A 14,638-nucleotide genomic window follows, 5' to 3' on the forward strand; every position below is an offset into this window, starting at 1 on the left:
ATGAAGGAAAAGAAAGAAGCTAAAAGACGTTTCTTTTAAGGATGTCTCTTTTACGTATGTAATACTGTTGCAATATAAAAATTTACTGTCGAATAATCGTCTTTATTATTAAATTTTTTAATTGTATTCAAAAAGTTTGCTATGCAAGAGTTATAATAATTGCCAAGTTGTCGTTTAAGCCACGCATGGGAAATGTAATGAAATAGTTGCTTTCGACAATACCCATTATTCAGAAACTGACTTTGATCACGTAACCATAAACCTACATGTTAACTATGTAGGAACTTGCAACGTTAGTTTAAGGACAATTCAATTTCAACTTGCAAAAGGTGTTGGAAAGCTAAGGGAATGCAATCTAAGGTATATTACAAATCCATATTCTTCTTCCTTACATTAGAAATAAATATTCTCAACATCAAATAAATTTAACTAAAAACATTTATCGTTTTATTGAATTGTTAGCGCGATTTCTGTTTTCAGAAATATTTAAATAAAAATATGAAATTGTAAAATAAGTAAAATATATTAAAAGCCAAATGTTTTCAATTGTAATTTTTTAATTACAATTTCATTGCCCAGTAAAAGCTGTACGTATTCGTTTAATAAAATAACGATAAAGTAATCTTTATAAATGAACAAGTAATAGAAAATAGATCTCAGTTTTTAATTGTAACGTTCTGACATATCACATGTTTGTTTCGATCATCATAAAGTTAAAATCACTCGTATTTCTTCACATCATGATTTTTAATGAAAACTCAACTAATAATAAAGTTTGTGCGTGAAAAAAGCGGGTTGAAAGTAAGTACGTAATTTACTGACGAATAGGGTGGCTTTCCTCTTTCGTGGAAAGAGGGTTACGTCGTAGGTGGTATAGAACGCAAGGGTCGTGGGTGGTAGACTAACCGAAGCCACCGAAGGTAATGCCGAAATGGATGCTACAAATTGCTGGGTGTGGGCAGCTCCGGCTGAAAAAGGAAAAACCTTCGATAAGTCGATTGCGCTTGTGAGAGTACGATACGTTTCTTCATCCCGTTCGAATTATCGAATAAATTGGATTTAACCCGCGTAATCTTTCCGCATTGAGTTTCCCCTTTTCGTAATGTTTCACGATTGTATCGCGAGGCCATCCTACATTCCTTGATTATTAACTTAAAGTTGGTAATAGTATGTATATTGCACTTTGCAATAAATAAATAATTCAATTTTCCTCATCGGTATTCTCTACATTTACTTTGCGTAGGAAGGTTTATGTATAGTTAATTGCCAATATCTTTTTTTTAAGAAACAGACTTTAATGACTTTATATAATTAGATATTTTATCTATGAAGATTTTGTATCTAATTTATTTCTTTGTTTTGATAAAATGAAGCTTGAAATTTTATATTAATTTATTTATATTTAATTGTATCACTAATTTTTTAAATAACATACCAATGTCATAACTGTGATCTCGGGAATAAAAATCCTGACATTGAAAAGATATTGAAGGCAAGGGAATGCACTTCTCTTTAAGAAATGCGTCGTTATAAAATTGTTATCATACTTTCTATTTTCTTTTTCTTATTAAATTTTTAATTAAATTTTTAACAGCTTACTTTTAACAATGTATATCTTTGTATAAATAAAATAAAAACACGAAAGAAGAAATTCAGTATTCATTAAATAAATTAAATAAAGAAAAATAAAACAGAAAAGCAAGATTTAATTAATTTATTTTTTTATTCCATAGTGACAATATCAATATCTCTCTACCTTTTTTTTTTTTAGATAATATAGATCGAATACGAGAGATACTTGACGCTGATTTAAGGATAATGATAGCAATATGAAAAGGATATCACGACGAATGAAATACACCAGCCTATAAAATTTCCGATAATGACGTGGATACTTGTTCCTAACTTCGAAAAAGATCTGTTCACTTTCCCCTACGAAAACGAGAGCACAAGAAAGAAATGAGAAGACACATTCGCGTCAAAAGACGGTATAAGCAAGAAATTCAACGTAGCCTAATTGGCGTTTATAGTACATGAGGGTACCATCCATCAGCTGGTATTACACGTCTAATAAGTTACCAGACACCTCGGAGACTTCATTATAGACCTACGGTCCTAAACCTTATGTCACAAGACGATTAGTATACATCTTTTATATATATATATATATCTATGTACTCGTGTCATGGTTTAATTTTTTGGTGTAGCAAAATATACATTATAAACACCATATTAAAAGTTATAAAATAATTTCATTATATTAATAAAATCGTATTTGAGAAAAATACGTCATTGTTAAGTTTACGTTAAGGGGATGCTGGACTGCCTCTCAAACTTGATCGGGGTCGATAATGCGCACATTTGTGCCCATCATTAATGAGATTTTGTATATATTTCTTTGATAAATTTGAAATTTCTTTTCCAGAGCTAAAGTACACATATTAATATCAATCTGTGAATTGGATTTTATATCGAGAACAAAAAAAAATTTTTTCATACTACTCAACTTATAGACTTCTTTCGAATCCGCATTCACACATACATAAAATTTTCAGATACATTATTCTCTTATATCAAAACTTCTAGCCCATTTCTGAAAGCACATCATTATTCTTTTCTACAATGACATGGGTGCATAACAGTTATTTTGTACGTATAGTCTTTAAAACTTAGTGCTGCAGATTAAAGTCACGAGACGACTGCACAAAAGTATAATTTTTTAATTTTTTTTCGTTTTTCACATAAAATTGTAATTACCCACCCTTTGTTGTCTATACTTTAATTCTGGAAAAGGATTTACAATTCTATGAAATCAATTAAGAGCAAAGCGTATCCGAAAATAATTAGCGTTCAATCGGTAAAACAAACTCCAGCATCCCCTTAAGTATATGTATAAAGACCAATAGTGAATGCACGACTTCAAATTACATTTGATGAGAATTTTGATTAACCCTTTTAATTTTTACTTTTATAAAATAATTTTTACATTTTTTAAACAAAAACTCAATAACAAGTATAGCAAAAAAGATCGAGAATTTTAAAGAAATATGAGTTCTTGAAAATCGATGAAATATTGGAATATGGATTAGGAAAACAAGGTAAAGCAAGTCATAACGCCAAACATTTTAATTTCAAAAAAATTTTATTATTTTTGGATTTCATTTACATTAAGCAGGATTGTAATTACATGTCTGGTAGCTCACAATTCACAAAATATTACAATAAAGATTAATGTTTGTCAAAATAATCAAGTTATGTAAATATTAATCATCGATACATTATTTTATCAAGTAATTCTTGCATTTTTCTTGTTAATGCATTTTCGAAACATTTCGCCTTAATTGTATCGTAACATTGACTAATAAAATAATGTCAAAATGCTAGATTTTAATTAAGTAAACATTTCTATAGATATACTATATAGATAGGTTATGATATATTCAGATTAATCATATCATACATTTTAATCAATGTTACAATCAATATAAAAGCTGTACATATTTTTAAAAAGTCTTATAAAAAAGATAACTTTTAGACATCTTTTCAAGAAGTCTTAAAAATCTTTCAAATACTTTTAAATAAAATCTTACAGACGTCTTCAAAATTTTTAGACGCGCGTTATCTGGGAGAATTTATGAAATGGTGAAATGAAATGTTGATCGTATTTTTTTTTCCTTCATAAATCTCTTTATGTTCGCACTGAAAAAAATGGTATTGTGACAAACAGAAATATCGTCACGCTATATCGTTGATAATACAATGTAATATATCATTGGAGATATACACATCCAGCAAAATAAATAAAGCGTTGCTATTCTGTAATACTTGAAGTTAATTCGTTGAATTTCTGTGCTAATAACCAAACATGTTGGATTGCTGGTTAACAATTTCATGATTATCTTTGCTGAGTATAGTCAATATAATTCCGCCGGCAACTCTACAAATTTATAAACGTCTCTGCAAAGTAAATTGTCCGCCAAAATTCCCCATATAATGAATCGCTCGAATTAATACAATGGAAGTGGTCGAAGATATTGGAGACTTACGAGATTTCGTGACGATCTACAGAAAAGATTATCTCGAAAAGAAAGGTGAAAGGGTAACCAAATACAAGTTATTACCAAAATATTTGCCACCCTTGAACATCTTAAATGTACCGTACAAACATTATTTGAACACACGATTGGAAAATCGATCATTATCTGAGAACGAACGAAGCGAGGATCCAGTGGACTATTTAAATAGAGTAATGATATGAATCTTTTTGAAATAAAGATATACATTGTGTGTGATTGTATATTATCGTAATTGTACGATAAACATACAGATACATAATAAATTTCCCCATTTGAGAAATGCTCTGCCGGAAATCGTGCCAGATGAGAATTTGATAGAACGCGAGAAGGAAAAATCAATGAAGACCGTGTATCAACTAGCTTACTCGAAGAAAATTAGAAAGGGTTCGTAACAATTACATATATCATTAATCGTTCATAGTTGCATTAGTATTGATTTTATTTTAATTTTAAATTTGCTTAATACTTGTATCGTAACACTAAAATTTTCTAATAATTTTTTTTAAATATCAGACATTACACGAATAACACCGTTTAATTTTGTTTACTTATATCTTGTTTAATTTCTCGATATCACAATATTATGTCATCACAAATTAATATCTACTTTCGATCACGATCAGAACATCGTAAAGAAATAACGTTGCCATCAAACTGGATTATACCCGAGACAATTCAAGGACGTACGTATCGAAATCCATGGGTAATCGCAAGAAAATTTATAAAACCAAAATTTTTTAAACCGCACAACAATTTAGAGCCTAACCCTAAAGAAAGAGAAATTCTTCGTGTGACGTATGTAAAATACGCACTGATATCTATATTAGTTCAAGACACAAGTTTACTTCAAAATACTGCATTCTCTACAGAACCGGGAATTCCGAATATACTGGCACAATTGGAATTGTTGGGGAAAAGATTATGTTACGAGGCCCATCAGATATGAAAGACCATATTGCATTACAAAATTTGTCAAGAAGTCCTAGAACATCTGAATGTTCGCTAATACTGAAGCAAAATTTAGCTCTTCCTACGAAAATATTCTGAATTATTTTCAAATTATGATTTTATTAATGAGATATAAGATTCACATTAGGTGGATGATATGCAAGTAACAAAAAGTGTACACATAAAATAAAATCGTAATACGCACGTTGTTATAAAACATAATTCATATTGTGTTCATATATATTATAATACATTTTAAGTTTTTAACTTCAATCTCACATGTTTTTAGGATAAAGTAATTAATTATTCGATCACTATATGTATACATCATACATTCGTACCAACACACACGCATGTATGTCACACACAATATCGTTCACATTTTTATATAATTATTTACATATTTAAACTTAGTATTTATTTTACAAAATAATTTCTGACAAATATAAACTCGATATTTCATATATGTATAAGCTTGCTGGTAAACATCTTCATGTTTACTAAAATTTCATAAGACTTTGAAATTGTAGTAAATAAATACTTTTCTTAACAAACTGCGGTATAACCAAAGGCTATTGTGACCTTATTCTGTAATTCTTAACGACACCATCGATATCATTTTATGTCGTTGTGCAGATATTTTATATGGTAGAAAATTGCGCAATGGTAATATAACAATATCGACACTGTCATTAAGAGTTATAAAATGGATCTAAAAAAATTTGTCTAATAGCAATGTGATGCGCAATAAAGAGACGTTTGTTATGACTGCATATCGAATTTAAGGGGGGGGGGGGGGATTTGAAGGAAAAGGCAACAAAAATATAGTACAATAGTATATGAACCGTTAATTTACAAACAAATTCGGCATAACCTGTTCTTGATATGATTGTAAGAATAATTGGTTACGTTCAGAAAACACAGTGATTATTGGTCCTTACTGTTAGATCTCTAAATTTAGACCAATTATATTAGCGAATTACTTAACTTTGTGCAACGGTTGTTTTCGGAACGTAACCAAATGTCACTTATGCGATTTGAGATATACATCCTACAAGAAGTGAGTTAAGAACTAAGGGTGTCGACAAATGCAACATACTAATATTAAAATATCGTCCGACTACTTAAACAATCAATTATAAGTGATCATTATAATCTTCTATTACTTAATTCTTTATTATTTAATCCTTAAACTTCATCAGAGCTGGCACCATGGATCTTTCAGACCCTAAATACTAAAAGGTGTACTGTAAAATAGCTATTAATTTTTATCATTTGAAAAAAATATGAAATAGTCTTCAAATATTATTTTAGAAAATTTCGGAGTTTATTTTGACAAAATATAATTTTGGACATAAAAAAAAAATTAAAAATGGAAAAAACGAAAATGACTAATTTAAAAATTTATACTTTTTTGTTTCATATTAAGAGCTAACAATACCTGAAGCCTCCCGAATATACTATACTTTGAAAAAAAATTGTTCGTTAATAATCGTTATTGGCACACAGGTCTCTGCGGACCGCATTCCGTTTTGTTCGGCTGCCACAGCTAAACTGACACTATTGAGATTACTCTCTATGCTCGAGGGAATTGAGGATTATTCTTCGAACTAATAATAAATAGCGCCACAAGTATAATTCTTGAACGATAAGGGAGAGTAAATTGAAGCTAAATTAAGCTGGGATCAGCTGGATCCCACGATGCCAGCTAAGGGTTAAATTAATCGCAAGTGCATTCGAAATATTTATCATGAATTAATGTATATTTAAAATTATAATGTTTGACAAATAAACGTGAAACAATAATAAAAGATAATAAAGAAATCTGAAATTTATAAACTGGATAATACTAAAGGGTTAAAGTTTAGCTTAAAATTTTAAGATGAAAGAAATTAAATAACAATCCTGCAGAGTCAGTATGTCTTCGAAATTCATGTTTGATAACTGCAAACATCACAATATGTCCGAGTCAGAGATATATACATATTCAGGTGCTCAAATATCTAAAATTTAATAACATAATTACTATGAAAAATCGAGTTTGATTAAATAATGATATACTTGTGATAAAAAGTATAAATTTACAACGCTATCTTTTAATTATATATAATACCAATTATATATATATATATAATTAAGATTAATATAATATACATATAATTTATATATTATATTAATTATATATATATATATATATATATATATATATATATATATACACACACACACACACACACATATATTTGCATATACATACATACACACATACACACAAAACAGCATCAATCAACAGAAATTTTTGTTTCAGGTTTTTTTATAACTCAATAATTTGTGCAAAACATTTTCAATTTTTCATATCTATAAGATTACTAAATACAATTTCTCGAAAAAATCACTCATCCAAATTAAAATAAAACAAGAAAATTATATGAGGAAAATTAAATTACATTTTTAAAAAAGGAAAAAAAATATTTTAATTAAAATCTAAAAAATAAAATCTAAAATACCCAGCACATAAATATATACAATTTATAATTTCAGTCTCTCATTTCACAATAAAGATTAGCTTTATATATTCAGACTATCAAATTTAATAAAGAATAATCTACATTCATACAAAACTGTATATCTAATTTATAGCTCATTTTCTTCGAACACAAAAATTAACTTATTTTTTTATGTATTTAATTAATAAACAAAACTGTAAGATATCTATTTGAATACAATAAAATTATTATAAAAATGTAAATACTGCCAAATTGTAGATACTTATGAATATATACACAAAGTGCTTCAGAATATAATTTTTTTTCGTTAATATAGTAATTTTATTTTTCGTGTTACAAAATGTTGAACGTTAATTATTTATTTATATTTTTAACACTATATATTTTTGTAATATATATCATATTATACATTATCAGATTATTAGATTCATCTGCAGTTGATTTTTAATAGACTTGAAATTGTAAAATTATTGAAAAATGCAACGTAAATATATCTTTTAATACATTTAATATTATAAGAATATTTTTGTCTATTTTCATTCCTTGTTTTATTTCAAAATTTAGTTTATACAATTTATAATTATTCAAAAATAAATTCAGTGAAGAGTTTGAAATAAACAGTATATCTGGAACACTTTATGTAAAGTTTTATGATATCTAAAGATTATACAATTCTTCATAAAAATTACTTATATTATACACACCGCACCGAAAATATTTACAAAATGCAGATGTCAATATAATCGACACAATAAATCTTAAGTTTGTTTCTTTTTCTCAATTCAAAACTAATAATATTATTATCTATATTGAAACTATTTGATGTAACAATGTCGTCGTATCTTGCAGAGAAATATTTGACTTCTGCAACAATTAGAAATGGCAAGTGTGTTTGCATATCTGTGAAATCACAAGCACTGATTAGAAAAAGACTGTTATCTTATTTTAAGTACAATCGTGAATGCCATATTATCTGTGTCGTGTGATATTGTACACCTACATTTGCAGATGATATTATAATATAGAATGAACGTTATCGGTATTGGTTGAGGTTGTAATGTGCTGGGTAATTGTGGAATTTGCATTTTCCCTATTGGAACCTTATACTCTTATATGCGTAAAATTATGACATAACACCGTTTACTATTACTTTACAAGAGTAAACCTGTTTATAAAAAAAGAAACAAAATATAAAGCAACACTTACTTTCGTTTCTTAACCTGACCTGAATGGAAACGGCCACCCTCGCCACGAATTCTGTTCATCGCGTGTCGATGACGAGATTCGTGAAGGTATTTCTGTGAAATTAAGTCTTTTGTTATTTTCATCTTTACAATTCAAATGTTGTACAAGTGACTATGACGACACGTGTAATGTAAAATAAATATATAATTTTACATTCTATAGTAACTAGTATTCAAGTATCAAATTGCATTCAAGACATAAAAATATTTCTATCTCAAATATATATTAAAAAAAACATTTTTTTAAGCAAAAAAATTGAAGGATACTTACTGGCCTTTCTTTAGGTATCTTTCCTTCAGCCTCTAATTTAGCACGGGCTTGACGACGCTTCAGTATCCGTCTGTACTGTTTTGCATTGACATAGAGAGGCTCTTCTTCGAGAAGTTCTGCATTGGGTAACTGAACTCTTTGATACTGTGGTTGTCCACTGTTACCTGGTACCATCTAATTAAGCAAAATATGGTTAGTTAATAATACAACAATAAAGCATTAGTTCCTAATTCTCAAAATGTTTATGCGTGTATAAAATCAATATTGGTCTAATTATTACAAAAACTAATAAAAAATACATATAAGTATACAAATACATATAAGTATACAAATAAGGAATTCAATCAATTATTACCATGACAACATTCCCCGCTTGTGACACTGTTGATGTGGGACTGCCCAAAGGTTGTACCGGAGTTGTAGTAGCTGCAGTAGTTGCAGTTTGTGACGTTGTACCACCGATTTGCATGATATTGCCATTGAGATTTATCACTGTAAACAAACGAGAGATGTTAGAAAATTATTTATATAACGACACAAAATAGATGTTTTTCAACTCACCTGTTGGTTGTGCTTGTTGCACTTGGCCTTCCAATTGTACAGGTTGATAGATGTATGTCTGTCCATCAGGAGTCTGAATGATTTGTGGTGTCTGTGGCTGCTGAATAACTATCTGCTGACCAGTGCTGGTCAGGCTAGAGACTGGGACAACTTGGATCTGTCCGTTGGGCGCTGCCACTTGTATTGCCTGTGGAAGCATCATAGCTTGTCCACCCTGGCCCATTTGAACCACCTGTACAGTCCCACCAGTGCTGCCGACCACAACTGCCTGCCCTTCGCCGAGCTGCTCCATCGCGAACTCTTGCTACAATAATAAAACGGAAGAACTCGTAAAACTGAAATGTGACTTTACACGAGACATTGTGAATATAAAAGGCTTGTTCTTAGTAGCTGTACTGCTGTACTGGTACAATAAGTTAGAATGAGAAAAAATATATTTGTCTCATTCTAACTTATTGCACCAGTGCAGCAGTGTAGCGACGAAGAACAGGCCTAAAGTGAATATAAACTAGAATATAATAAATAAGTCATAAATAGCCTTAGGAAGGGTGGGGAAAATGTAATTGATACTATATTCATCACAAAAGAGCTCTACCATAACGTTGTATTAGTTCGAAAAGGGAAACTTTGGCGCAGTCCAAGAAAAAACCCAGCGTCATGTGACATCGTTGTCCAACTCGCATCGTGCCGCAACAGTTCATCAGATTAACGGCGTGCGGAATTGACGAAGCGGCAGCGAGCGTGAGAGCAGCTCGCCGCCGACGTGGCGTCGAGCCATCGTCGTTTTTCGCGCGTAGACCACGTGCGAGCTCGCTTGCGCGCGCGATATCGAAGTCGCGCCTCTCGCTCGCTCGTCGCGTGGCGAGGGGAGGCGCGGCGAAGCGAAGCGAGACGGGAGACACGCGAGCGTGTCGAGCGTCGTCGACGCGTGGAAGGCATGGCCGCGCGTCCCGAGGATCGCCGCAGATTCGCGCGCGCTTCGCGACACACGCTGCCCGAGACGGGACGGTGCGCGCGCGAGCGTCGGCACCGCGGCCCGCGCGAGGCACCGCGCCGCGGGGATCGCGACCGCGGCAGGAAGCCGCGGGTTCCCCGATTGCCGTCGGAGATGAGACGCGCGGCGCGGCGCATCCGTGTGTGGGAAGAGCGGCACGATATCACCTCGGCAAACATGGCCGTGTGGCGGACGGGCTCTCTCGGCGTCGGCGAAGGCGCTGACCCGCGTCGCGGAGGCACACCGGACGCGGCCCGCGAGATCGGGGTTAATCACAAACGCGGGCGCGCGACCGCGCTGCGTATCGGGCCGATGTTTGATAATTTGTGAACTTACATTGGATATTTTCGTGGCACTTTCCCAATTGGTCGGCGAATTGAGGACCAATGGTCGGCGAAAGACCGTCCCCAAGCTCTTGTGTATTGGTGGCACTGAACGATGTGAACTGCCAGTCCGAGGGCAGCCGACGCCGAGACCGGTCGATGCCCCTCCGCGCCGCTACGCGGCCGGCCAATCGAGCTACGCGTCTCATCCCCCTCCCTCGACGCGCGCAGTTCGAAGTTGGCGTTTCATCGGTAATTCTTGCCATCGCCTCCCCGGAGAATCCACACGTCCTATGTATAAGGACAAAGGGATACTCTCCCCCGCCAATTCATTGTTTGTAAATCCATTTTACGATACTGACTTGAAATTTTCAACGGTTGAACAATTTCACGGGTCAAAATCTTCAATTAGGGTCTGGAGATAGTAGCGGGACACTTTTGTTTTTAACTTAGAAAAAAATAGCAAAGTAAACTTCAGCAACGTATTGTGAAAGAAAGTCAAGAATTTTTTGCTTACAATGGATACAATGTGATGTTTCCTTTCTTTTTTGACTACAATTTTGATTACAATTTAACTTTTTTCGAAAGAAGATAATAAAATTCTTACATATTGAAAAATATATCTGTCTCATATACACACACTGGCGGATGTTCTTTACGTGTATATGTATGTACGTATACACGTGTGCATATATGTATGCACAACACACACGTGAATATAAAATAAACTTGTCTTTAGGTTCTTTCTACAAGTTAAAGAATCTTGAACTGCAGAGTTCTAGAAAAGCTCTAAAAGGAACTTCAGAGATGCTTGAAATAGCAGAGAAAAAGTTTTTCTCATCATTAATTTTCCATAAATCGTACAAATATTGTAAGAATTAATAATATTAATAATTACAAACGTTAGTTAAATATATTTGCCATAACTTTGCAGAAGTTTTTTTTATTATTTATCAATAATTACATTATCATAAGTATTTAATATTGTTATTCTGTTATTTAAATATATTATACGATTATCTAAACTTTTCATGCCTTTTGTTTTTTGTTATATTTATGAAAGTAATAAAGCAAGTTTTTCTTTACAGTATTACAATAATAAGAATTGTAAGATTGAATTTATTAAACAGTGATAAAATATAATTTTTTTATTCTTATCTATAAGTATGTACAAAGTATGTAGTCTCGTTATTATCGCATAAATATTCTTTGGTCAGTTTGAAATCGATTTTTCTTTTGAGAAACATTCAAACACTAACAATTAAATAACAGAAAGTGAAGATTGTTTTATAAATTTCAAGATTGTGCAAATAAAAGAAAAAAACTATATTTATTTTCAATTTTGTTTTCATTGAAGACTTGTACATAAATATTACATTATATAAAAATATATAGTGAAAGAGAGGCAAGTATCGTGAAAAATGATAATCCTCTTTTTCGGTATCTTAAATTAGAAAAATATTCAAAATTGGCCAAAAAATATGCCAGCAAGTGTTTGCATGTGGTATAGTAATAGGATACTTTACGTAAATATATATATTATATATGTATATTTATCGATCAATATTACAATAACAAATTAATTTTTTTACATAGATAAAATGTACGAGAGATTAAGGCGCACATCTTAATTCTAAACTTCCAAATAAAAAATAAAGAGAAATATGTATAACTATATTCGATAATCGTGAAGCTATTGATACGCAGCAAGCACAAACAGTAATTCAACATTCTGTATAATACATTACATATTAAACATTAAAATCGATCCTCTTCCTTAGCGTAACCTAGAATGGTAATTCGGACTTAGGTCGATTTATTTCCGACAAATGTGTATCCTTTTTTTAATTCCATACGATAACAAAATTCAAGTCAGGTGAAATGAAACTATAAATTAATTTGAGGGACATTTAACGATCACGATAGAAAGGGAACCACCAAATCCTCCTTGTGTTCGACCTTTACATCGCCTAATGCTGTCACAGCCTTGTTGAGCATTTCTGTAATCTGTATATTTGATTTACATATTATTTCTACTGTCATTGTTAAACTTGAGCAGAGTTGTCAGGTTATAAATATTTTAAATAAATATAGTAAAAAATTAATATTATAAATCAATGCAATTCTTTAAAAAATACTAGATTAAAAAAATTTTTTCCTATAAAATTTCCATATACTTTTTCTCTCCAAAAAATCTCCTAATAATAAAACTTAGGAAAAAATCCTTCAACCTGACAACTCAGACTGTGCAATTGAAGATTGAGGATTGTGAATTGAAAATTAAAATTCAACTAATTAAAACAAAACTGATTAAAATTAAAATAATCTGATTACATTATAATCCTCAATTTCCAATGCATAGTCTGATATAAACTTTACTTTTATCATAAAGACAAATACCAGATAAAGATAAAGAAAGGTAGCTTTGTACTTACCAGTTCTTGATCTTCAGCAGCGAGTGGTTCGGCCGCTAATATTCGTTCTGGAGCAGGTATATCCTTAAGTAGGCAAGACGAAGTTTCGGGAAGTTTAATTCGACCCGCTTCTATTCTCCTTGAATATGCACGAGACCTGTCCATATACTCATGCTGTTCTAGATTATGAGTGTCTAATGCACCCACATCTATGACATTGCTGAAAGAAAAGGATTGCATCACACAAAACTGTTAACTTGTATCTTTTGCCTTAACGAAACACAAATAAAAAATTTTGATAAAAAATTATATCTTCAGAAAATTAATAATATAAATTATATTAAAAAATCAAAGTCAAGTGTGAGATAAAATACTAATAAACTCACGCTGCAGTTTCATGTAAAATTCTATTCAACGCACTCTGCTCATCTGTCTTCTTAGGCACAGAACTTGCATATTGGTTAACATAATCATCACTGGTAAGAAAAAGAAAAAGTGTAATTTGATCTTATAAAAAATTCTCGAAAGGCCTGTTATTTATTGTTATACAGGACTATAGAAAGTTAAAAATTTTTTTCTTGATTTTGTTGCCATGTAAGTATTATATATATATCTGTTTCATTTTAAGTACTCAACAAACGTGTTTACGAGATCAACTATAAAGAACAGACCTAAGAGATATTTGGATATATGAAACATCAGCACTTGATAAACACACGTGAAGTAGCTCACCTGTGTACTCTCGGTATGTTTGTATTATTACTGACAGGATCCACAAGTAAATGCGTTCTCTCGTTCGCCTCTCCCCCCTGCAAATAACCAACATTATGTAATAAGTGCTGTAAATATTTAAAATACGTAATCAAAACTCTTCATTTGTGCCTCTCCATGATCATCGCCTTCCTCACAATTTTAACACAAATGTTAAATAAAAGATATATATGTATCAGACGCAATCACTGCTGCTAAGTAGGCGTGTTAGCCGCGATAATTCTCATGCATTGCCGCGCATATAGCGATAACGTCGAAGAGGAAAAAAATGTCATTTTTTTCTTTTCGCGATTATCTTTACCTGTGGCCCGCTGTCCTCTTTGCAGAGGCTGTAGCAACACCCCATGCTTGAATCCCTCCAACGTGATCTCTCTCTCTCTCAGCAAGGTATATGTATCCGTTATTGCAAACGGTTGCGCATTTTTTACGTTCCGGTAAACAATCGGATGAATCAGCTGTCGTGTGTCGCCGCAAGATTCCCTACGTATACAATCATAACTCCATAAATGTAAAGGCAGGGCGCACGCGG

At 32.0% G+C, this 14,638-nt stretch overlaps 3 protein-coding genes across 6 annotated transcripts; 1 reads left to right on the forward strand and 2 right to left on the reverse strand.

Annotated features, from left to right (window-relative positions):
* Positions 1 to 12: 12 nt before the first annotated feature.
* Positions 13 to 12,305, reverse strand: LOC105835424 (nuclear transcription factor Y subunit alpha). Of its 4 annotated transcripts, none has more exons than XM_036286096.1 (6): positions 10,203 to 10,928; positions 9,608 to 9,911; positions 9,402 to 9,538; positions 9,047 to 9,220; positions 8,738 to 8,829; positions 13 to 968 (listed from the first exon to the last, which is right to left on the reverse strand). In XM_036286096.1, the coding sequence occupies exons 1-6, from the start codon at positions 10,203 to 10,205 to the stop codon at positions 902 to 904; spliced, it is 777 nt and encodes a 258-aa protein (XP_036141989.1). In that variant the 5' UTR covers positions 10,206 to 10,928; the 3' UTR covers positions 13 to 901. The 4 variants fall into 4 exon arrangements, with proteins under 4 accessions (XP_036141989.1, XP_028044945.1, XP_036141990.1 ...); XM_028189144.2 differs by lacking the exon at positions 10,203 to 10,928 and adding an exon at positions 10,938 to 12,305 and having other exon boundaries at positions 14 to 968; XM_036286097.1 differs by lacking the exon at positions 13 to 968 and adding an exon at positions 5,231 to 7,027.
* On the forward strand, positions 3,123 to 5,149 carry LOC118645296. The gene is made up of 4 exons (XM_036286099.1): positions 3,123 to 4,246; positions 4,328 to 4,460; positions 4,700 to 4,871; positions 4,946 to 5,149. Exons 1-4 carry the CDS (start codon positions 4,016 to 4,018, stop codon positions 5,121 to 5,123), a joined length of 714 nt encoding a protein of 237 aa, XP_036141992.1. The 5' UTR covers positions 3,123 to 4,015; the 3' UTR covers positions 5,124 to 5,149.
* A 149-nt stretch (positions 12,306 to 12,454) lies between the features above and the next one.
* Positions 12,455 to 14,600, reverse strand: LOC105832481 (ragulator complex protein LAMTOR1). Its single transcript, XM_012673466.3, has 5 exons — positions 14,411 to 14,600; positions 14,071 to 14,147; positions 13,725 to 13,814; positions 13,360 to 13,558; positions 12,455 to 12,931 (listed from the first exon to the last, which is right to left on the reverse strand). Exons 1-5 carry the CDS (start codon positions 14,453 to 14,455, stop codon positions 12,842 to 12,844), a joined length of 501 nt encoding a protein of 166 aa, XP_012528920.1. The 5' UTR covers positions 14,456 to 14,600; the 3' UTR covers positions 12,455 to 12,841.
* Positions 14,601 to 14,638: the final 38 nt, after the last annotated feature.

This window comes from Monomorium pharaonis, chromosome 4 (genome assembly GCF_013373865.1).
Source record: "Monomorium pharaonis isolate MP-MQ-018 chromosome 4, ASM1337386v2, whole genome shotgun sequence".
NCBI classification, from domain to species: domain Eukaryota; kingdom Metazoa; phylum Arthropoda; class Insecta; order Hymenoptera; family Formicidae; genus Monomorium; species Monomorium pharaonis.

Bases quoted from the DNA above. Each gene is read 5' to 3' on its own strand.
- LOC105835424 (XM_036286096.1), bottom strand. The intron at 9,221-9,401 runs GTAATAATTGAT...TTGCTTAATTAG, and splicing joins AAGCGGGGAATGTTGTCATG to ATGGTACCAGGTAACAGTGG. The intron at 969-8,737 runs GTAAGTGTTGCT...TTCCTTTTTCAG, and splicing joins GGTCAGGTTAAGAAACGAAA to CCGGAGCTGCCCACACCCAG.
- LOC105832481 (XM_012673466.3), bottom strand. From the start codon at position 14,455: ATGGGGTGTTGCTACAGCCTCTGCAAAGAGGACAGCGGGCCACAG. The intron at 14,148-14,410 runs GTAAAGATAATC...GGTTATTTGCAG, and splicing joins AAGAGGACAGCGGGCCACAG to GGGGGAGAGGCGAACGAGAG. The intron at 13,559-13,724 runs GTGAGTTTATTA...CTTTTCTTTCAG, and splicing joins ATTTTACATGAAACTGCAGC to CAATGTCATAGATGTGGGTG.
- LOC118645296 (XM_036286099.1), top strand. From the start codon at position 4,016: ATGGAAGTGGTCGAAGATATTGGAGACTTACGAGATTTCGTGACGATC. The intron at 4,461-4,699 runs GTTCGTAACAAT...GATCACGATCAG, and splicing joins CTCGAAGAAAATTAGAAAGG to AACATCGTAAAGAAATAACG. The intron at 4,872-4,945 runs GTATGTAAAATA...CATTCTCTACAG, and splicing joins AGAGAAATTCTTCGTGTGAC to AACCGGGAATTCCGAATATA.